This window comes from Nomascus leucogenys, unplaced genomic scaffold, assembly GCF_006542625.1.
Source record: "Nomascus leucogenys isolate Asia unplaced genomic scaffold, Asia_NLE_v1 Super-Scaffold_241, whole genome shotgun sequence".
Classification (NCBI taxonomy): domain Eukaryota; kingdom Metazoa; phylum Chordata; class Mammalia; order Primates; family Hylobatidae; genus Nomascus; species Nomascus leucogenys.
Window position 1 is genome coordinate 2,877,183 of NW_022095767.1, and position 23,882 is coordinate 2,901,064.

General features: G+C 49.6%; 1 protein-coding gene across 2 annotated transcripts; it reads right to left on the bottom strand.

The window, feature by feature from the left end:
- Positions 1 to 5,408: 5,408 nt before the first annotated feature.
- CLEC4G (C-type lectin domain family 4 member G) lies at positions 5,409 to 8,630 on the bottom strand. Of its 2 annotated transcripts, none has more exons than XM_030807779.1 (9): positions 8,543 to 8,630; positions 8,122 to 8,232; positions 7,727 to 7,780; positions 7,474 to 7,536; positions 7,205 to 7,309; positions 6,801 to 6,890; positions 6,469 to 6,617; positions 6,271 to 6,386; positions 5,409 to 5,956 (listed from the first exon to the last, which is right to left on the bottom strand). In XM_030807779.1, exons 1-9 carry the CDS (start codon positions 8,559 to 8,561, stop codon positions 5,818 to 5,820), a joined length of 846 nt encoding a protein of 281 aa, XP_030663639.1. In that variant the 5' UTR covers positions 8,562 to 8,630; the 3' UTR covers positions 5,409 to 5,817. The 2 variants fall into 2 exon arrangements, with proteins under 2 accessions (XP_030663639.1, XP_030663638.1); XM_030807778.1 differs by having other exon boundaries at positions 8,507 to 8,630.
- Positions 8,631 to 23,882: the final 15,252 nt, after the last annotated feature.

Below are 23,882 nucleotides of genomic sequence, written 5' to 3' on the forward strand. Positions count from 1 at the left end.
GGTTCAAGTGATTCTCTTGCCTCAGCCTCTCAAGTAGCTGGGATTACAGGCGCTCATCACCACACCTGGCTAATTTTTGTATTTTTAGTAGAGCTAGGGTTTCCCCACATTGGCCAGGCTGGTCTCGAACTCCTGACCTCAAATGATCTGCCCACCTCGGCCTGCCAAAGTGCTGGGATTACAGGCGTAAGCCACTGCGCCCGGCTGTGTTAGGCCATTCTTGCATTGCTATAAAGAGATACCTGAGACTGGGTAATTTAGAAGAAAAGAGGTTTAGGCCAGGCGGGGTGGCTCACGCTTGTAATCCCAGCACTTTGGGAGGCCGAGGCGGGCGGATCACGAGGTCAGGAGATCGAGACCATGGTGAAACCCCGTCTCTACTAAAAATACAAAAAATTAGCCGGGTGTGGTGGCAGGCGCCTGTAGTCCCAGCTACTCGGAGAAGCTGAGGCAGAAGAATGGCGTGAACCCGGGAGGCGGAGCTTGCAGTGAGCCGAGATCGCGCCACTGCACTCCAGCCTGGGCGACAGAGCGAGACTCCGTCTCAAAAAAAAAAAAAAAAAAAAAGAAAAGAGGTTTAATTGGCTCATGGTTCTGCAGGCTGTACAGGAAGCATAGCAGAGGTATCTGCTTCTGGAGGGGCCTCGGGAAGCTTCCAATCATGGCAGAAGACAAAGGGGAAGCAGGTGTCTCACACGGCGAAAGCAGGAGCAAGAGACAGCGTGGCAGGGGAGGTATCACACACTTTTGAACAACCAGATTTTATGTGAACTTTGAGTGAGAGCTCACTTATCACCAAGGGGATGGTCCAAGCCATTCAAGAAGAATCTGCTCCTATGATCCAAAACACTTCCCACCAGCCCCCACCTCCAACACTGGGGATCACATTTCAACATGAGATTTGGGTGGGGACAAATATCCTAACTATATCACACACACACACACACACACATACACACACACACACACACATCCTATCAGTTCAGTCCTTCTGGAGAATCCTGGCTTATACAGATTTGTGATGACCTGCAATATACCAGGTCCTCATCCCTGGATCCTGTGAATGTCACCTTATATGGCAAAAGACACTTTGCAGACGTGATGATGGATTTCAAGATGGGAAGAGCTTGTGTGGTAAAGAATTTGTCCCTGGTTCCTGCTAGGAAGCGTCTAAGCCCTTGGAATTTTCCAAGTGCTGTGAGTCTTTGTTATTCATCAGGGCCCTGGACCACACTTGGGTTTATTTGAGGCGGTGGCATAGGATGGGGGCTGGTCATGCCAGAAACATCAATCATGAGGGCTGGAATTTGTAGCCACTTGACCGAAAGGGGGACTGGAGATAAAGTTCAATCACAAGGCCAGTGATTCAGCCAATCCTGCCTATGTAATGAGACCCCACTAAAAACTCCTAAGGCCTTGTGAAGTGGCTCCTGCCTGTAATCCCAGCACTTTGGGAGGCCAAGGCGGGAGGATCACTTGAACTCAGGAGCTCGAGACCAACCTGGACAATATGGTGAAACCCCGTCTCTACAAAAAATACAAACATTAGCTGGACAGGGTGGTGGCATGTGCCTGTAGTTTCAGCTACTCGAGAGGCTGAGAGGTGGGAGGATCACTTGAGCCCAGAAGGTTGAGGCTGCAGTGAGCTATGATTGTGCCACCGCACTCCAGCCTGGGCAACAGGGCAAGACCTGGTCTCAAAAAAACAGACAAACAAAACTGAAACACTGAAGGAGTAATTGGATCAATCCTGCCTACATACTGAAACCCCAATAAAAACTCAGGACACCAAGCTCAGTGGAGCTTCCTGGCTGGTGAACCCATCACCCTGGGAGTGGGGAAGGCATAGAGAGAGTGATGTGTACTGATGTTATGGGGAAGGACACAGGAGCTCTGTGTTTGGGACCTTCCCAGACCTCGCCCTATGTATCTCCTCATTTGGCAGGTCCTGATTTGTATCTTGTTAAGAAAACTGAAATCAGGGCCAAGCACAGTGGCTCATGCCTGTAATCCCGGCACATTGGGAGGCCAAGGCGGGTGGATCACCAGGTCAAGAGATTGAGACTATCCTGGCTAACATGGTGAAACCCCGTCTCTACTAAAAATATAAAAATTAGCCAGGCATGGTGGTGGCGCATGCCTGTAGTCCCAGCTACTTGGGAGGCTGAGGCAGGAGAATTGCTAGAACCTGGGAGGCAGAGGTTGCAGTGAGCTGAGATCACACCGCTGCACTCCAGCCTGGGCAAAAGAGCGAGACACCATCTCAAAACAAAACAAAACAAAAAACAAAACTGAAATCATAAGTATAGCATTTTCCTAAGTTCCAGGAGTCATTCTAGTGAATTATGGAACCTGAAGGGGTCATGAGAATTTGTAGGCAGTTGATCAGAAATGTGGGTGGCTGGGGATCCCCAAACTTGTAGCTGGTATCTGAAATGAGAGCAGTCTTGATGAGGACTGTGTCCTTAACCTGTGGATAGAGTCTGCACTATCTGGGTGAATAGTGGCAGAGCTGCATGTAGAATTACAGGAGGCCAGGAGCGGTGGCTCATGCCTGTAATCCCAGCACTTCGGGAGGCCAAGTTAGGCGAATCACTTGAGCTCAGGAGTTTGAGACCAGCCTGGGCAGCATGATGAGACCACTTCTCTACAAAAAATAAAAAAAAATTAGCCAGGCATGGTGTCATACGCCTGTAGCCCCAGCTACTCAGGAGGCTGAGGCGGGAGGATTGTTTGAGCCTGGAGGATTGCTTGAACTTGAACCTGGGAAGTCAAGGCTGCCGTGAGCCATGTTCGTGCTACTGCACTCCAGCCCAGGTGACAAAGCGAGATCCTGCCTCAAAAAGAAAATTTAAAAAAAAAAGCGAAAAGGAACCACAGGAGATCATCTGTATTATCAGGTCAGGCCCTAAATGCAATCCCAAGTGGTCATATAAGAAGGAGGCAAGACCAGCCTGGGTAGCATAGTGACACCCCATCTCTACAGAAAAGCTAACAAATAGCTGGGTGTGGTGGTGCATGCCTGTAGTCCCAGCTACTTGGGAGACTGAGGTGGGAGGATTTCTTGAGCCCAGGAGGTTGAGACTGCAGTGAACTATGATCGTGCCATTGCACTCCAGCCTGGGTGACAGAACGAGATCCTGTCTCAAAAAAAAGGTGATTGTGGGGGCATGCATGCAGAGATTTGATACAGAAGAAGTAATTGTCATGGCTGAAGCTAGATGCTACCTTACTGCCTTTGAAGATGGAAGAAGGGTCCGGGAGTCAAGAAAGATGAGGACAACAGCTCTAGAAGAGCTAAAGAAGAGGTAAAGAAACATTTTCCCTTTGATATGATTTGGCTGTGTCCCCCTCCCCAAATCTCACCTTGAATTGTAATAATGCCCATGGATCAAGGGTGGGGCCAGGTGGAGATAATTGAATCATGGGGGCAGTTTTCCCCATACTGTTCTTGTGGTGGTGTATAAGTCTCTCGAGATCTGATGGTTTTATTTTTTAATTTTTTAATTTTTTTTTTTGAGATGGAGTCTTGCTCTGTTACTCAGGCTAGAGTGCAATGGCATGACCTTCGACTCACTGCAACCTCTGCCTCCAGGGCTCAAGCAATTCTCCTGCCTCAGCCTCCCAAGTACCTGGGATTACAGGCACCTGCCACCATGCCCAGCTAATTTTTGTATTTTTAGTAGAGATGGGGTTTCACCATATTGGCCAGGCTGGTCTCAAACTCCTGACCTCGTGATCCATCTGCCTCGGCCTCCGAAAGTGCTGGGATTACAAGTGTGAGCCACCATGCCCAGCCTCAAGATCTGATGGTTTTATAAATGAGAGTTCCCCTGCACAAGTTCTCTTGCCTGCCGCCATGTAAGACATGCCTTTGCTCTTCCTTTCCTTTCTGCCGTGATTGTGAGGCCTCCCCAGCCATGTGGAACTCTGAGTCCATTAAACCTCTTCCCTTAATAACTTACCCAGTGTCAGGTATGTCTTTATTAGCAGCATGAGAACAGATTAATACATCCTTAGACCTTGGTTTTTGCCCAGCAAAATCCATTACAGTAGTGGTGGGAAACTCAAACCCTCCTCCAAGCCAGCTGTGTCTGGAAGTCCAGCAGCCTGGCCCTCAGTCCAGTAGGCAAGTCAATAGGCAAGTCCTGGACTTGCCCAGTGCCTGCTCCAGACTGCAGGTTTAGAGGGATCAGAGGATGGGGGGTTGACAGGTTACAGCAGTGGAAGATTTCCACTTGGCCAGGGAATGTGATGGTGTTCCTTCTATTTCCCGCTCAGCTGATGCTGTTATACAGTCCAGCAGCCTGGGGCCTCCCAGCAGCCTGTAGTTCTACACTCAGTTCTGCACAGAACTAAAAGCTGCCAACCTGTCACTCCCCTGTTGAACCTGTCTCCATGGGAAATTCTTGGAAAGCCCCTAACTCTCCGAGATGGAAGCAAGAAACTGGGAGTGTAGGGTGAATTCGGATCAAAAGTCCCTGGTTGAGAAACCCAGGTTCTATGTAACATACACCCCTGTGTGAATTCAGCTATCTGTATACCTTCCAACCTCCCAGACTTCTTTTTTTTTTTTTTTTTTTTTTTTGAGATATGGTCTCACTGCATTGCCCAGAAAGGAGTACAGTGACTATATCAACAGGCATGATCATAGCTCACTGCAGTCTCAAACTCCCAGGCTTCAGCGATTCTCCCACCTCAGCCTCCTGAGTAGCTGGGACTACCAACATGCACCACCACACCCACTCTCCAAGCCTTTTTCTTCCTGGGCCTTCTGCCTCCAAAGTCCTACCTTCCCAGCTTCATCTACTCAAAATTCCATTGTCCCTTGGAAAATCCACCTTCTCTGGAATGTATTTCCTGACCGACCCATCCAATAGTCACAGACCCTAGATGCATGGAGCAGAAGGGACCTGCTCGTTCCATCAAGGTACCCTGTCCCCCACCTGCCTCAAGGGCTTGTCTCAGGATGCCCATAATCTTCACGATGAGGTGACAATCTTCTCAAAGATGGGTGCCACCACTGCAGTATCTCAGGACAGTCCCTCTCCCCAAAGACAAAGGTGGCCCCTCCAAATGCATCAGGTGTCCTCTCCATGCATTCCTCCATTAAATTACTGATCACTTTGTTCCTGTGCCCAGCTAGACCAGAATGCAGAGGTCCCAGGGGAAAGGACTGCGTCTGACCCATTTCTGTGTCCTCAGCACCCTCTGAGCCAAGCCCTGTGCCAGGGACTGAGGAACTAATGGTGTAGAGCGGGAAACTGCCCCTACCTTCAAGCCCTCCTGGCCCAGTGCAAGTTACCCACCAAAGGCCAAGAGGTCACTGAGAGAGTCCAGGGGTCACTCGTAGGGATTTAAACTAGAACATCTGGGAAAAAGCATAGAAGATCTCGCCAGAGCCAGGATCCTGGATTCATTTCTCAAATATTTATTGATGCTTCCTCAGGCTACAAAAACAGCTTCCAATTTGGTGGAAAATGAGAGAAAACCAAACAGCTCCAGTCCTCAGTCACCTAACCTTGGTTAGGGAGAGAAGTGGAGGCATATCACGGGGACCCAGGAGCAGGGATTTTGGAGCTAGTGGAAGTTAGGTTGGGCCTGCGTGAGTGGAGTTGGGATGAGGTTGGCATGGAGGTCCCAGAGCCCAGGCACTGGGCTGGACAGGGCTATGTTGGGCGGAGTGTTTCTGAGACTCAGCAGCGATGGATGAGGAAGAAAAAACTCTTTGGCAATCAGCTCCAGGAGCCAGGGAGGTGAGCAGCCCCCAGGATACCACGTGCTGCAATGGGCGTGGCTCCGGGGCACTGGGCGGGGTCAGCAGTTGCGCCTTTTCTCACAGATCCAGCCGTCCTTTTCGCTGTCACACGGTGCGTCGTTCCACAGCCCCGTGTGCAGCATCATGACGCAGTTCTCGCGCCCCCGAGCGTCGTTGGGCTCTCCCTGGTTCCAGTGGCTACAGTGGTTGAGTGGGGGTGTTGCCGGGAATCTAGATGGAGGATGAACTCGGGGTCCCGCCTTCCTCTCCAGGCTGTAGCCTGTTTATTGCTTGGGTCTACTCTAGATACCCCAACTGTCTAACCTGAGTATACACCTGGTATATAACTTTTTAACGCCCAGAATTTAACCTGAGGACAGTTCCTGGGGTCCAGCCTGCCCATCCCTAAGCATGGAGCCCTAGCCGAGGGGTCCCTGAGATCTAGCCAAAGCATGTCCTCTAGAGCCTAACCTGTCTCCCTCCCCAGGTCTCCCCAGGAGCCTTTCCCTCACCTGAAGCTGAGAGAGACTCCGTCCACCCACTGGTAGCCCTGAACCTTGCCCAGATGGCGCACAGCCCTCAGGCCCAGCCAGTAACCACGGCCACGCGTGTTCCGAGTGAGGAAGCCCTAGAAAGGAGGGGACATCTGAGCCTGCAGAGTCCGCCCCGCCCCGCCCCACCGCCTGACCACGCCCCCTCCCCCTGCGCACCTGCTCATCCAGGCCCCCGACGATCACCAGGTGCGCGCCGGCATCTGCGCAGTGACGCTGCGCCGCCGCCCACGTCGTCTTTGGCACAGAGAAAAAGTAGCAGGAGCCCTCGAAGGACAGCCACGACGTGGGGCACGGCTCGCAGGAGTCTGCGGGTTGGCGAGGGTCAGAGAGGTCGTGTGCTTCCAGGGGGAAAGCACCGAGAGGATGCAGTGGGTAGGGGTTCGGCCCCGCGGGCTCAGGGGTGGAGACACAGAACCAGGCCAAGGTCCAAGAGGGACAGGGTCCACTTACACCCTCACAGCCCGCCCCCCACCCCCCGTCTCGCTCACTGTTCTGGAGCCTCACGGCCTCCAGCGCCCGGAACAGCTCAGTGCGGACGTCCTCACGGTCCCTGCCGGCTGCAGCCAAGCCCTGGGTCACTGCGGGGTCAAGGGAGCGGGGATTATGGCTGGGGTCAGGGCCAGGACCAGGGTCATGACTAGCTAAAGGTCAGGACCCCTGTCTGTGGTCATTGTACCCTCGGTGCCAGGGTCCAGGATGGCACAGGGTCAAGGGCGGTTACAACTGGGCAGGGTCCGGATGTGGCTGGTTCTAGGAGTAGCAGTCAAGGTCAGAGTGCAGCGTCAGGCTCAGGACAGGGTGCATGATCGGGGTCGGGGGTCAGCACTCAGGACGGGGTCGGGGTCGGGGGACGCGGCCAGGGCTCAGGACTGGGGTCGCGTCGGGCCCTCACCGCGCTCACGCAGTTCCTGCAGGGCGCTCTCCTGCTCCATCAGCTTCGCTCGCGCCTCCCCAAGCTCCGCGCGCGTGGTCTGCAGCTGCGCCTGCGTTCCCGAGCCTGGGAGCCGCGGGGTGAGAGGGGCGAGGGCGGCGAGGATGGGGCGAGACTTCGGAGACCAGCCCGCCCCGCACCACCCGTCGCAGGCCTCGGCCCCGGCCCCCCTCCCATCGCGGCCGCAAGACCCCGTCCCTGCGCCCACAGCCTCGGCCGCGCCCCCTCACAGCAGCTGTGGCAGGCTCCGACCTCCTCCTTCAGGGCACCCAGCGCCGCCCTCTGCTTCGAGGCTGGAACGACCCCCGCCCCAAAATGCATGCCCCTCGGGTCACTTGGGAGGACTCAGGAGACCCCCTTCCCCACCCCGGGGCCAGCCTCAGGGACCATAGGGCCCCCACGCACCCGAGACTCCATCTCCGGGGTCTCAGAGGCTCCCGCCCAGCACGCCCCGGGGGCCCAGGCGCCCCGCTCTGCACGCACCGTTTGTCCTCAGCAGGTCCTGGCCGTCAAGCAGCGCCGCGCGCTCCGTGGAGGCTGCGGAGAGAGGCTCCTGCAGGCGAGGCCGGAGACTCGGGAATCCTCCCCTCGCCCGGGGGGTGCAGGGTCCCCCAACTCGGGACCACGGAGTGGGCGGGCAGGCATACAGCTCACACGATGTGCACACACGCCGATGGAAGACAAACGCGCGGGGACTCGCACACATACAGGCATGCCATGTGCACACGCGTGAGTGCACACGGCCCAAAGATGTACACACACTCTGCTCACACTCAGACGCGAAAAAGACGCCACGGTGCAGCTGGTGCACCATGCAGTGGGGGTTTTGTGTCCCCAGGGGGGCCGGACGCAACACCTCCCCATCGAGAGTCACTCACCCTTGGACAACAGGATACTCAGAATCACAGCCCAAAGGACTGTGGTGACCAGGACAACCAGGGCCAAGAAGAGGGGTCTCCTGCTCCAGTGCACCCAGCGTCCCCAGGGCCCTGGCATAACAAGGATGGCATGCTGGGTCCCCCAGGACTGAGCCCTGGAGGCCAGAGTTCCTCCCAGGAAACAGATTCAGAGAAGTTAAGCAACTTGCCTATGGTCACACAGCTTCTAAGTGGCAGACTTGGAATTGGACCCTGGTCCAACTGGCTCTATGGCCTGTGGTGTCTCTCCTGCACCCACAACCCTGGCTTGTCTCGACTCTTCCCTCCCCTCCCCCATTAAACCCCAGACACTGGGGCAGGGATGGGGCAGTCTCCTTGCTCATACCTCCGGGGACCTCCTCGGAGCTGCCGCCCCACTTGCTGTACCTGGTGGTGTCCATGGCGGTGCAGGCACCCAGTCCTGGGCAGAGATATAAATTTCACCCCTGTTCTCACTGGACCTACGCACTCCCTTCCTTCCTTCCCATTTTCTTGGCCTTAATTCCTGGCAACGGGAACCCACGGACCAACCACAGGATTGGGCCCTTTCAAGGCTGGGCTGGGCTGGGCTGGGCTGGAGTGAGGCGGGGCGGTTCCAGCCTCCTGGTTCTGCCACTGCAGCTCCATCCCCAGGCTGGTCCTGGAGGCTTCTCTTTGGAGCTTAGTCCCCATCTCTTATGGACCTGAGGCTGGGTTTTATCCCAAGACGGACACACTGAACCCAACCAAATTGTAACCCCTGCTGGCTCCTGAGAAAGCCCCCTCAGGCATAGCCCCCCAGGCCAGTTCAGGTCCCTTCTCAACTCCCCTGCAGGTGTCTGCAGAGGCTGGGTTTGAACCTGACCTTGATCCAGTCCCTGTGGACCAGAAGGCAACAAACAGGTGTGTTAGGGAGGTAGCCGGCTGAGCTGCAGGACTCTACCACTGTGTGGGTTCTAGGTGGCTTCTAGAAGCCTTAGTTCTCCCCACTGTAAAGGAGATAGAGATGGGCCTCTCTCACAAAGATGCTATGATAAAGAAACAAGACAGTCTCGCTGGCTCACGCCTGTAATCCCAGCACTTTGAGAGGCCGACGTGGAAGGATCACTGAGCCCAGGAGTTCCAGACCAGACCGGCCTGGGCAACATAACAAGACCCTCATTTCTGGCCAGGCGCGGTGGCTCACGCTTGTAATCCCAGCACTTTGGGAGACAAAGGCGGGCGGATCACGAGGTCAGGAGATCGAGACCATGGTGAAACCCTGTCTCTACTAAAAATACAAAAAAATTAGCCGGGCGTGGTGGCGGGCGCCTGTAGTCCCAGCTACTCGGAGAGGCTGAGGCAGGAGAATGGCGTGAACCCGGGAGGCGGAGCTTGCAGTGAGCCGAGATCGCGCCACTGCACTCCAGCCTGGGCGACAGAGCAAGACTCCGTCTCAAAAAAAAAAAAAAAAAAAAAAAAAAAAAAAAAAAGACCCTCATTTCTACAAAAAAAAAAAAAATGAAAAAGAAAACAAAAATTGAAAAAATAAAAAAAAGAAAGAAAATGAGGTTATATATGTCTACCTAGCACCATTTCAGGCACATCAAAAACTCTGTGTTCATGCAGTCTTTCAACAAACATTGAGCACCTGCCGTATGCCAGGCATTGATCTTGGAACTGGGGCCACATCAGAGAATAAAATAAGCAAAATCCTCTCTTCTTGGAGCTAATATTCTAGAAGTGTGGGGAGACAGACTCCATACTCAATGTAATAAACATAATTGAAAACGTAAGTTGTGTAGCATAGTAGTTCTCAGCTGGGGGCAATTATGCCCACCAGGGGACATTTGGCTATGTCTGGAGGCACTTTTGGTTGTCACAGAATGTGTGTGTGTATGTGTGTGTGTATGTGTGTGTTTATGTGTGTGTATGTGTGCGTGTGTGTATGTGTGTGTATGTGTATCTGTGTGTATGTGTGTGTATGTGTGTATCTGTGTGTATGTGTGTGCGTATGTGTGTGTGTATGTGTGTGTGTATGTGTGTATGTGTGTGTATGTGTGTATGTGTGTGTGTGTATGTGTGTGTATGTGTGTATGTGTATCTGTGTGTATGTGTGTATGTGTGTGTATGTGTGTGTATGTGTGTGTATGTGTGTATGTGTGTGTGTGTATGTGTGTGTATGTGTGTATGTGTATCTGTGTGTATGTGTGTATGTGTGTGTATGTGTGTGTATGTGTGTGTATGTGTGTATGTGTGTGTGTGTATGTGTGTATGTGTGTATGTGTATGTGTGTGTATGTGTGTGTATGTGTGTGGGTGTGTATGTGTGTGTATGTGTGTGTGTGTATGTGTGTGTGTGTGTGTATGTGTGTGTGTGTGTGCACTCCAGGCATCTGGTGGGTAGAGGCCAGGGATGCTGCTCAAAACCCTATAATGCATAAGACATCCCCCATAGCAAAGAATGATCTGACTCCTAATGTCCATAGTGCAAAAGGTGGGAACCGCAGTATACTCTATTCAAAAGTCATAAATGCTATGAAAAAATATTAAGGGAAGAAAAAATCCAGTAGGATAAGTGCTTGGCAGGACTGGGATGGGCACTAGGCAGTGGGCATGGCTAGGGTGGCCAGGGCCAGCCTCACTGACAGGATGAAATGTTGAGCACTTAATAGAATGTTCCAGCCCCTCTTGTAGATATGTAAACACACTCCATCTTCTTGAGCCTCTCAGAAACCCTTACCCATTTTTTCATTTGAAAATTTTATTTGAGCCGAGGCACGGTGGCTCAGCTCTGCAATTTCAACGCCTTGGGGAGCCAAGGCAGGGGGATCGCGAGACCAGCCTGGGCAATGTAGCAAGACCCCATCTTTACAAAATTTAAAAAAAAATTTTAATTACCTGGGCATGATGGTGTGTATTGGTAGTCCCAGCTGCTCAGGAGGCTGAGGCTGGAGGATCGCTTGAGCCCAGGAGTTTGAGGCTGCAGTGAGCTGTGATTGTGCCCGCTGCACTCCAGCCTGGGTGACAGAGTGAGACCCTGTCTCAAAAATAAATAAATAAATAAATAAATAAATAAATAAATAAATAAATTGTACTTGATGTCTATTTCCCCCCTCTTCTTCCAGGAATGAGAGGCATTCACAATAAAATGAAATAAAAAAAAAAACAAGAGGATTTTGTAAAAGAAAATGGAAGGGAAAGGAAGGTGAAGAAGAAAACACACATCTAAAAAGACAAGCCTTGTACACAAAACACAGATCAGGGTGTCAGGCTTCATACCAGCATCTCCTGGTTTTGTTGAGGCAGGGAATAGGGTCAGACACCCAGCAATGTGCACCTGACTCTTCCAGAGTAATATTTTGGGGTGGGGTGGGAGAGGGGGATGTGCAGAATTAAGTCCTCATGAAAGTTTCCATAAATGGAATAGCAATTGGCTGTCACTGAGCGGAGAGTAGATGGCTTCCTGGCTCAGGGAGTGGAAATGAAACCCCAAAAGAATTGCACAATCTCTGTCCAAGGCAACCATCGGAATGTGTTCTGGGGAAAGGATTTACATGGAAGTGTTTGATCAGCCCTTACGGAGGAGATAGAATTAGTTCATTGGGAAATCGGAGGAGGTTTTCTGGAAGAGCTAGCATGAGACGTGTGGCTTCGAGGACATATGTATTGTGGACAGAGAAAGGAAGGACACACCAGGCACAGGGCACAGCCAAGGCGAAGGCAAGGGGGCAGGAAAGTGGGGCTCAGCTGGATACACCTGTGGCTGAAGCTGCCTTGGCGAGCCAGGGCGGAGCTGTCCAGCTTAGTGAGGAAGCCAGAAGGCTGCCCATCAATGTCCCGTGCCCAGACCTCGCTGCGGGGCAACTGAGAGGGGAAGAGAGGTTCTAGAAGGAGGCAGCAGACCTCCACTCTCTACCCCTGGCCTAGGACAGGGAAGGGAGGCCTGATTCTCGGGTGGGCGGGGAACATGTAACCAGTGAATTTGAAGGCAATATGATGAGTCTGGGAAGTATAGGAGACTGTGAAGACCACTGGAGACACTGGCTGAGCCGGGAGGGCTTCCTGGAGGAGGTGATGCCTGGGGAAGGAGTCAGAATTATTCCAGAGGAGATGGATACATTAAAGAATGGCCCCAACATGGTATCAGCACATGCAAAGATTGGGAGAGTAAGGGAACAGGACTTGTTGGAGAAGCTGAGACTAACTTAGGGGCAGTCATCTGGGGCTAGGGTATCAGCTGGGGTCACATCACACAAGGACCTGAAGAGCAGGGAGAAGAGGTTTGGGCAAATGTGGGAAGAAGGTGAAAGTCACAGGATTCAGCTCCAAGGCCATGACCACTCTGGTTTCCACTCTCTGCAGAGATGAGAGGGTTGCTGTAACCAGCGAAGCCAGCCTACTGTGAAGGGCATATGGTGCATTGGTTGTTGCTCTGAATTTTGGCTTTGCTTTTATTTTTTATTATAAAGTATGCAAAGAGGTATGCAGGAAAAAATGAAAACGCGTATGCCTTCCACTCAGCTTTATCAAGTTTTGACATCTTCACATACTTCAGATCTTCTTAAAAATCATCACGTAACAAATAACATAATGTAACAACGTCACATAACAAACATAATAACATAACAAATAACATCACATAACAAATAACATCATCACATAACAAATCACAGCAAATAGAGTGGAGGTCTCTTGTACCCCACCCTCCTCTTATTCCCCTCCCCAAGGCCACTGCCCTCCCAAACTTGGTGTTTATCCTATCTTAAAATGCTTTAATTACACATCTTTCAATGGTGGATATATTGGGCTGTTTTGCACATCTGGGAGCTTTATTAAAATGTCATCACATGGTCTATATCCTTCCGGAACTTGTTTTTGTCCTCTCCACATTACAATTATGAGATATGTCTATTCAACACTCAGTCTTCATTTAAAATGAAGATAAGCACAAAAAATAAATGCTTAGTAAACACAGAACAGGATAAAGCTTCCTTAATTTGAGAAGTGGCAATTTCCAGGATCTTACAGAAATGTCTTCCTTAATAGTGCAACATGACAACCATTTTTGGTAAGATCCAGAACAAATTCAAAATGTCCACAGTGTAGTGGATTGAACAGTGTCCCCCAAAAGCAATGCTGGGGCTAACTGTGGTGGCTTACACCTGTAATCCAAGCACTAGGCTGGAGAAGTGCTTAAGGCCAGGAGTTGGAGACCAACCTGGACAACACAAGAAGATCCCATCTCTAAAAAAAAAATTTAGCTGGGTGTGGTGGCACATGTTTGTAGCCCCAGCTACCCAGGAGGCTGAGGCAGCGCAATCTCATGTCACTACACTCCAGCCTGGGCAACAGAGCGAGATCCTCTTTTTTTTTTTTTTTTGAGACAGGGTCTCACTCTGTTTGTCCAGTGGCAGAATCACAGCTCACTGCAGCCTTGACCTCCGGGGCTCAAGTGATCCTCTTGTCTGAGCCTTCCAAGTAGCTGTGACTGCAGGAGAGCACCACCATGCCCAACTTTCTTTTTCTTTCTTTCTTTCTTTCTTTCTCTTTCTTTCTTTCCTTTCTTTCTTTCTTTTCTTTCATTCCTTTTTCTTTCTTTCTTTCCTTCCTTCCTTCCTTCTTTCTCTCTTTCTTTTTCTTTCTTCTTTCTTTTTCTTTCTTTTTCTTTATTTCTCTTTCTTTTTCTTTCCTTCTTTCTTTCTCTCTTTCATCTTTCTTTCTTTCTTTCTCTTTCTTTCTTTCTTTCTCCTTCCTTCCTTCCTTCCTTCTCTCTCTCTCTCTTTCTTTCTTTTTTTTTTTTGACAGAGTTTTGTTCTTGTTGCCCAGGCTGGAGTGCAATGGTGCAATCTTGGCTCACTGCAACCTCCGCCTCCTGGGTTCAAGCAATTCTCCTGCCTCAGCCTCCCAAGTAGCTGGGGTTACAGGCACATGCCACCACTCCCGGCTAATTTTTTGAATTTCATACAGGTGGGGTTTCACCATGTTGGCCAGGCTAGTCTTGAACTCCTCATCTCAGGTGATCCCCCGACCTCGGCCTCCCAAAGTGCTGGAATTACAGATGTGAGCCATGGCACCCAGCCAGTTTTTCTATTTTTTTGTAAAGATTCGATCTCACTTTGCTGCCCAGGCTGGTCTCGAACTCCTGGCCTCAAATAGATCCTCCTACCTCTGCCTCCCAATGTGCTGGAATTATAGGCGTGAGCTACAATTATAGCTCACCCTATAGGTGAGATAGGCTGCCTCACCCAGCCCCTATCTCTTAAAAACAAAACAAAGCAAAATGAGAGGAGAGAGACACAGAGGGAAGATGATGTGAAGAGGTAGGAAGGGAGAAAATCACGACAACAGAAGCAGAGATTCCAGCAATGGGTGTACAAGCCAAGGAACGCCAAAGGTTGTCGGCAACCACCAGAATCTAGAGACGCGCAGGGAAGGATTCTCCCGTACGCGATTCAGAGTGAACACGGCCCTGCTGACACCTTGAGTTCAGACTTCTGGCCTTCAGGACTGTGAGAGAATAAATTTCTGTTGTTCAAAGTCCCCGCTTTGTGCTACTTTGTCATGGCAGCCCTAGCTCACTGCTTCTGGCTGGATAAGGGGTAATTTCTGTGAGCCTGACGAAACGCCTTACTCAATAGTGAAATGTGAGAAGCATATTTAGTAAAATCAAGAACACGATAAAGATGCCCCTCTTGCTATTTTGTCGATGCAATAAGGAAATATAAAGAATTAAGACCTGTAAATATTGGAAAGGATGAGTCAAAGCTGACAATTTTTGGAAGCCGCGATCTTGTATCTAGGAAGTTCTAGGGACTTCTGGACTAATTAAAGATCTTGGCCGGGCGCAGTGGCTCACGCCTGTAATCCCAGCACTTTGGGAGGCTGAGGCGGGCAGATCATGAGGTCAGGAGATCAAGACCATCCTGGCTAACACGGTGAAACCCCGTCTCTACTAAAAATACAAAAAAAAAAAAAAAAAGTAGCCGGGCGTGGTTGTGGGCGCCTGTAGTCCCAGCTGCTGGGGAGGCTGAGGCAGGAGAATGGAGTGAACCTGGGAGGTGGAGCTTGCAGTGAGCGGAGATCACGCCACTGCACTCCAGCCTGGGCGACAGAGTGAGACTCCATCTCAAAAAAAAAAAAAAAAAAAAAGGAGCAGCTTTCTTACATTGCAGCAGTGAGTATTTGCAAATACAGGAGGAAAGAAAACCCTCTTGGTCTTGCTATGTTGCCCAGGCTTGAACTCCTGAGCTCAAGCGATCCTCCTGCCTCCCAAAGTGCTGGGATTATAGGCATGAGCTACTACAAGAAAAATTCTTGAACATTAAAGAATAATTATAGGAAAAGTATAGATTAAGCCCTTACATGTAGCTAAGATCTAAATAACTAAAGACACAAGGCTGGGAGCTGTGGCTCACACCTGTAATCCCAGCACTTTGGGAGCCAAGGCAGGTGGACTGCTTGAGGTCAGGAGTTCGAGACCAGCCTGGCCAACCTGGTGAAACCCCGTCTCTACTAAAAATACAAAAATTAGCTGGGCGTGGTAGCGGGCGCCTGTAATCGCAGCTACTAGGGAGGCTGAGGCAGGAGAATTGCTTGAACCCGGGAGGCGGAGGTTGCAGTGAGCTGAGATCGCGCCATTGCACTCCAGCCTGGGCGACAGAATGAGACTCTGTCTCAAAAAAAAAAAAAAAAAAAGACACAAAATGAGTTCCCCAAAAGAACACTCAGTATTTTAAAGAGGTTAATTCTTCCAAAATTAAGTTATAAATGTAATGCTGTTGTGAATTCCTATAATTCGTGTTGGGCCCACGCCCGTTTTGAATATGTCTCCCATGTCTCATACCGGAAGCAGGGCTTAGTCCCTCTGGAAACCACTTCTAGCTCACCTCCTCCCAGTTACTCAATGGGACTGATCCAGATATCTGCTTTATCCAACCTGCCCATGGTGACCACCTGCCTGTGGGACAGCTGGACATGCCCTACTGAATTAGCCCTGCAGATGACTCCCCTGACCCTGCAGTTTCTGCAGACTGTGCAGAAACGTTGCAGTGACCACCTCTCAGCCACAGCGAGATCTCCTAGAACCCATGCCTGCTTGCATTAAACCCACCAAATAAATCTCCTCACCAGAAATCTGTTTGGATAAAGTCATGGACCTCAATGAGGGCGTTGGCCCATGGATCTCTCTCTCTTCCCTCTCCCATCCCCCAAGCACTCTCTGACCACCATGCTGTATGTGGCCACCGGATATGCCATGTACCCTCCAGGTTCTGTAAGTAATAAAATCTTTATTTCCATTTTCTGTCTCTCTTGATAACTGAAGAGGTGCCCTCCATCCAAAAGATCCTAAATTAAAACAAATGCCACCCTATAAAAATCCTAAATCGATTTTCTTTTTTCCTTGACACAGAGTCTCGCCCTGTTATCCAGGCTGGAGTGCAGTGGCGTAATCTCGGCTCACTGCAACCTCTGCCTCCGGGTTCAACTGATTCTCCTGCCTCAGCCTCCCGAGTAGCTGGGATTATAGGCGCATGCCACCACACCTGGCTAGTTTTTGTATTTTTAGTAGAGATGAGGTTTCACCATGTTGGCCAGGCTGGTCTTGAACCTGGCCTCAAGTGATCCACCTGCCTCAGCCTCTCAAAGTGTTGGGATTACAGGCGTGAGCCACCATGCTCGGCCTAAATAGATTTTTTGATAGAGTTTTCTTATTATGGTAAAATATGCATAACATGAAATCTATCATTGCAACCTCTTTTTTTTTTTTTTTTTTTTGAGATGGAGTCTTCCTCTGTCACCCAGGCTGGAGTGCAGTGGTGTAATCTAGGCCCACTGCAACCCCCACCTCCTGGGTTCAAGCGATTCTCCTGCCTCAGCCTCCCAAGTAGCTGGGATTACAGGTGCACACCACCACGCCCGGCTAATTTTTGTATTTTTAGTAGAGACAGGATTTCACCATGTTGGCCAGGCTGGTCTCGAACTCCTGACCTCAAGTGATCTGCCTGCCTCAGCCTCCCAACATTGTAACCACTTTTAAGTGTGTGATTCAGTCACTTCAGTACATTCACATTATTGGGCAACCACCACCACCAAGTTTCTCCACCTTTTTTCACCTTCCCAAACTAAATCTCTGACTGCATGAAACACTAATTCCCTATTCCCTTCCCTTCCTAGCCCCTGGTAATCACCATTCTGCTTTCTTTCGCTATGAATTTATCTGGATACCTCATATAAGAAGAATCCTAAAGAGTGGAATCCTAAATAGGCTTTTGAGTCTTTTTCAAAAAAAAATTTTTGGTTTTTTTTTTTTGAGATAGAGTCTTGCTCTGTTGCCCAGGCTGGAGTGCAGTGGCGCCATCTCAGCTCACTGCAACCTCCACCTCCCAGGTTCAAGTGATTCTCGTGCCTCAGCCTCCTGAGTAACTGGGATTACAGGCACCCATCACCTCGCCCAGCTAATTTTTGTATTTTTAGTAGAGACGGGGTTTCACCGTGTTACCCAGAAGCATCTCGATCTCCTGACCTCATGATCTGCCAGCCTTGGCCTCCCAAAGTGCTGGGATAGCAGGTGTGAGCCACCGCACCCGGCCCAAACTTTTTACTTTGCAATAGTTTTAGATTTACAGATGAGTTGGGAGGCCGAGGCGGGCGGATCACGAGGTCAGGAGATCGAGACCATCCTGGCTAACATGGTGAAACTCCGTCTCTACTAAAAATACAAAAAATTAGCCGGGCGAGGTGGCGGGCGCCTGTAGTCCCAGCTACGCGGGAGGCTGAGGCAGGAGAATGGCGTGAACCCCGGGGGACGGAGCCTGCAGTGAGCCAAGATCGAGCCACTGCACTCCAGCCTGGGCGACAGCGAGACTCCGTCTCAAAATAAATAAATAAATAAATAAATAAATAAATAAATAAATAAATAAATAAAGATTTACAGATGAGTTGCAAAGATAGCACAGAGCCTTCTCTATATTCTTTGCTCAGCTTCCTTTAATGTGAACATCTTGCATTATCGTCGAACATTTGTCAAAATGAAGAAATTAATATTGGAACTGTGAACCCGGGAAATCTGAGACAGGTCTCAGTTAATTTAGGAAGTTTGTTTTGCCAAGGTTTAGGACACATGCCCGTGGCACAGCCTCTGGTGGTCCTGAGGACAGGTGCCCAAGGCAGTCAGAGCAGTTTGGTTTTATACATTTTAGGGAGATATGAGACATCAGTCAACATATAAGATGAACATTGGTTCAGTCTGGAAAGGCGGGATAACTCGAAGCAGGGAGGGAGCCACCTTTTTTTTTTGAGACAGAGTCTCGCTCTGTCACCCAGACTGGAGTGCAGCGGCGCAATCTCTGCTCACCGCAACCTCCGCCTCCCAAGTTCAAGCAGTTCTCCTGCCTCAGCCTCCTAAGTAGCTGGGATTACAGGCATGCGCCACCAGGCCCGGCTAATTTTGTATTTTTAGTAGAGACAGGGTTTCTCCTTGTTGGTCAGGCTGGTCTTGAACACCTGACCTCAGGTGATTCGCCTGCCTTGGCTTCCCAAAGTGCTGGGATTACAGGCGTGAGCCATTGCGCCCAGCCTATGCTGCACTTCTTTTGCTGTGTGTTCCTTGTTTAAATTCTTTTAAACCAAGAAGGCAAGAACCGAAGTCTCACAACGGCCGTCAACAATATCAGCCATCACGCCTCCCGCAACTCTTCTAAACGATAGCAGGTTTCAGATCTCCGCTGTCTTTCATGACGTTGACAGATTAGAAGAGTATCAATCAGGCAATGTGTTGAAGGGGGCATGGTTTGGGTTTTTCTAGTTTTTTTTTTTTTTTTTTGAGACAGAGTTTCACTCTGCCGCCAAGGCTGGAGTGCAGCCGTGCGATCTCGGTTCACTGCAGCCTCCGCCCCCTGGGTTCAAGCAATTCTCCTGCCTCAGCTTCCCAAGTAGCTGGGACTACAGGTGCTCACCACCAAGCCTGGCTGATTTTTTGTATTTTTAATAGAGACAGGGTTTCACCACGTTGACTGGGCTGGTCTCGAACTCCTGACCTCAGGTGATCTGTTCACGTCAGCCTCCCAAAGTTCTGAGATTACAGGCATGAGCCACTGCGCCTGGCCTTTTCTAGTGCTTGCTGATGATTCTAGCGTTTGCTGAGGTTGTTAGTTTGCAGTTAAGAATGTAACAAAGGTGAAGAGCCCTCTTCTAATCACATCCTATGGGGGGCAGAGTATCATGGCCACATGAATGTGCCTGATCACTGGCGATGCTAACCTTGGTTAAGGCGGTATCTACCAGGTTTCTCCACTATGGAGTCACTATTTTGCCTTTCCATACTCTCTTTCATGCATCCTCAGTGGGGTTGATACTGCTCCCAAGGGGAAGAAAACTGATTCTTTGAGGGGCAAAAAAATCTTAGATCATAATGTCTTCGTGCCCTCCAGAACTCAGCCCTACTGAACAAAATATTATTCCTTAATATTTAATTTGGGAGAGGATTAGGATATTATTTCTTCTTCTTCTTCTTCTTCTTCTCCTTCTCCTTCTCCTTCTCCTTCTCCTTCTCCTTCTCCTTCTCCTTCTCCTTCTCCTTCTCCTTCTTCTTCTTCTTCTTCTTTTGAGACAGGGTCTCACTCTGTTCCCCAGGCTGAAGCACAGTGGTGCAATCTTGGCTCGCAGCAACCTCTGCCACCCAGGCTCAAGCAATCATCCCACTTCAGGTCCCATGTAGCTGGGACTACAGGCATGAGCCACCACACTCGGCTAATATTTGTAGAGATGGGGTTTTGCTACATTGCCCAGGTTGGTCTCGAACTCCTGGACTCAAGTTGTCTGCCGTCTCGGCCTCCCAAAGTGCTGGGATTACAGGCAAGAGCCACCGAGCCTGGCCTTTTGAGGCTAATTAGAGAAAATGTCTGTACAGGCTACTTGGTATTGCTCTAATCCTTCGAAGTGAGTCAACTAAGTCCAGCCCCACTTTAGGGGAGTAGAATTAGGCTCCACCTCCAAGAAGTACTTAAATATGTGGCTCAAGCCTGTAATCCCAGCACTTTGGGAGGCCAAGGTAGGCGGATCACGAGGTCAGGAGTTTGAGGCCAGCCTGGCCGACATGGTGAAACCCCATCTCTACTAAGAATATAATAATTAGCCAGGCGTGGTGGCACGTGCCTGTAATCCCAGCTCGGGAGGCAGAGGTTGCAGTGAGCCGAGATCGCGCCACTGCACTCCAGCCTGGGCGACAGAGACTTCATTTCAAAAAAAAAAAAAGTGTGAACATATACTAAAACCACCATGGGAATTAATAATATTTAAGGGGGAGGTGCTTTGAGTTATGCCAAACTCCTGTTTCTCTTTCCCATCTCACTTGTTGAATTAAGGCATTCAACTTTAGATCTTGCTGGAAGCAATTATTTATAGGATGTTCTAATGGCAATATCCTATTTCCTTCATTCCTCGTTCACTTATTCATTGGAATCATTCTGCAAGGAAGACCAGACAGATTTTAAAAATAAATACTAGTTTCCAGAGTAGCTCTGGGTTCACAGCAGGCAAAATCGAGGTAAAGTACAGAGAGTTCCCATATTCCTCCTGTCCCCACATAGGCACAACCTCCCTCACTGTCAACACCCCCCACCAGAGTGGTGCATTTATTTACTTATTTATTTAGAGACAGAGTCTCACTCTGTCATCCAGGCTGGAGTGCAGTGGCATGATCTCGGCTCACTGCAACCTCCACCTCCCGGGTTCAAGCGATTCTCCTGCCTCAGCTTCCTGAGTAGCTGGGACTACAGGTGCATGCCACCACGCCCAGCTAATTTTTTTGTATTTATATATTTATTTATTTATTTTAGTAGGGACAGGGTTTCACCGCATTGGCCAGGATGGTCTCGGTCTCCTGACCTCGTGATCCGCCCACTTCGGTCTCCCAAAGTGCTGGGATTACAGGCATGAGCCACCGCGCGCCCGGCCAAGTGGTGCATTTATTACAATTGATGAACTGATATTGACCTGTCATTATTACCTAGAGTCCATAGTTTAGATGGTTCACTCTTGGTGTTCTACATTCTATGGTTTTGGACGAATGTATAATGACATATATTCACCATTACAGTATCAGACATACGGAGTAGGTGCCTAAAAATCCTCAGGCTCTGTCTGCTCACAAATAGATTTTTCAAAATTCTGTTGAAGGATTGCCAAACAGATTTAAAAACAAACCTGACAAGCGGATTATGTGGAATATGATAAAGAGGTTGCAACTAGGGAGAATAACCTCTTGAGGTCAGAGAATGAGAAGTGAGCCAGCTTTTGTTTTCACTGTAGAGCTTAATGTTTCAGTTCCGTGTGCACAAGTGACATTCAAAAAGCAAAAATAAAGATTGAAAGATAGAGTAATTTAAAAATCATCTAAAATATTTCACAAGACTGGCTGAGAAAATTTTGAATAAAGAAGAACCATCACAGGGCAGGGCTTGGTGGCTCATCCCTATAATCTCAGCTTTTTGGGAGGCTGAGGCTGGAGGATCTCTTGAGCCTAGGGGTTCGAGACCAGCCTGGGCAACATACTGAGACCTTGTCTCTACAAAAAAATTTAAAAATCTGCCAGTTGTGGTGGTGCATGCCTCTAGTCCCAGCTACATAGGAGGCTGAGGTGGGAGGATCGCTGGAGCTCGGGAAATTGAGGCTGCAGTGAGCCACCGTGATCACACTACTGCACTGCAGCCTGGGTGAAAAAGTGAGATCGTCACACACACACACCCACCCCCCCACACACCCACACAAAGTGCCATGCCTAGTAGTTATCAAAATATTATAAGTTGGCTTGGGTTTCCTTAGATGCAGAGCTTGAGACAAGGGTTTGGATACAAGTAGTTGATCTGGGAGGAGATTCCAAGAAGCATCAGTAGAGGAGGGGGAAAGTGAAGACAGTCAAGTAGGGAAAGGAAGAAAGCCAATTCAGAGGCATCCGTGAGCTTCTGACCCATGTGGGTGACTGCACTCAGCTCCTCTGGGAGCCTCTGCACTCCAGGGAGATGGTACAGACAAGCTTTACAGTTCCCCTGTCTGTTGAAGGTTGACTCTAAATGAGATGGAATTTAGCCTGCAAGCTGTTTATAAAGGAACGTCCTTGGGGTCAACATTGGTAGAAGGGAGGTGGCATTTGTAGAGTCTTTTTTACACCAAAATATTATCTAATTCCAACACTAGCCACCTGGAGTTAGCACCACATTCCACAAGTTAAAAAGTCCGGTCCCACAGGAATAACCCTATTTCAGATCCCAGGCGCAAAGGGGGTGCCCAGGCCACCCACACTTCCGCCTGCCCAACAAAAATTGGGGGTTCTCACAACTCCTTTCAGTTCCCGTAATTTGCTAGAATGACTCACAGAACTCAGGAAAACATTTTGCTTGTGTTCTTACCGAACTGAATTGGGTCTGTTTACCCATATGCAAAGGAAAACCAAACAACAAAGCACAGATTTTGTAGAGGTAAAAGTTTATTTCAAGGCAGCCAAGCAAGGAGAGAGGAGTCTGGCTCACATCTGTCTCTCTGAGCTGGGAGCTGCTGCAGATTTTACATACAGAGGGTAGTGAGGCGTAACCTCATTGGATCATGTAATGAGGTGATGTGGGAGGCTTGATCTGATTGGATCATACCATGGGATGGTGTCAGAGTGCAATCTGATTGGATCATAGATCACGCCATGTGGTGTCCGCTTAATTCAGTCCCCATTTGTTGGACCGAACACTTAGGTTCTGCCCATGTCTGTTTGCTTGGTTCATCTGGGCATGATTAAGGTATGTAACTTGCAACCTGGGGGTCCATGGCAACTGAAAAATAACTGGCCATGTTATCACACAAAGTTGAACCAGACTGGGCTACTTCTGTGGCTACAATGTTTACCAGTTTATTATAAAGGATACAACTCAGAAACAGCCAAATGGAAGAGATGCATGAAAGAAAAGAGGATGTGGGGGTGGAAGGGGTTGCATCGAGCCTCCATGCCCTCTCTGGGTGCCATTGGTTGACTGGGGGAATTAATTCCCCAGTGCTTCCAGCCTGCAAGATGAGCTCTGGCAACCAGTAAGTCCCCAGTCAAAGGGGTTCAGGGGCTGGTAGACAGAAATGGAGCAGATGGTAGTTTGCACGGATGAGATAAAGCCTCAGGGGACATAGCAGCTACACATGGCAATCCAAATACTCTAATCTCCAAAAGAAAGAGAGAGTAAGTTAATGGAACACACCAAGCCCACCCTCCAAAGGCATTCCACACCAGTTCACTTATAAAGCTCCAAAGATGAACCAGAAACACAAGCTCTACACCAGGGGACCTTGGAGACATCCGAAGAAGGACAGACTGGACCCAGGCCCGTGGGGATGAAGAATTTGACAGAGACCAGGCACAGTGGCTCACGCCTGTAATCCCAGCACTTTGGGAGGCCAAGGACATCAGATTGCCTGAGCTCAGGAGTTCAAGACCAGCCTGGGCAACATAGCAAGACCTTGTCTCTACAAAAAGTGTAAAAATTAGCAGGGCTTGACGCGCACCTGTGGTCCCAGCTACTCAGGAGGCTGAGGTGGGAGAACTGCTTGAGCCCAGAAGGCTGAGGCTGCAATGGGCTGTGATCATGCCACTGCATTCCAGCCTGGGTGACAGAGACCCTATCTCACAAAACAAAACAAAAATAAAGAATCTGATAGAGAACGGTCCCAGAGATTTTGTGAAGGTCCAAGGATGGAGAGAAGGAACCCTGGCTTAAAAGTGCTGAAGTTCCA

Excerpts from the sequence above, each read along its gene's own strand:
- CLEC4G (XM_030807778.1), bottom strand. The coding sequence starts at position 8,561 with ATGGACACCACCAGGTACAGCAAGTGGGGCGGCAGCTCCGAGGAGGTC. Across the intron at positions 8,233-8,506 it reads CTCCGAGGAGGTCCCCGGAG|GGCCCTGGGGACGCTGGGTG; the intron begins GTATGAGCAAGG and ends TTGTTATGCCAG. Across the intron at positions 6,387-6,468 it reads TCGGGGGCCTGGATGAGCAG|GGCTTCCTCACTCGGAACAC; the intron begins GTGCGCAGGGGG and ends CCTCCTTTCTAG.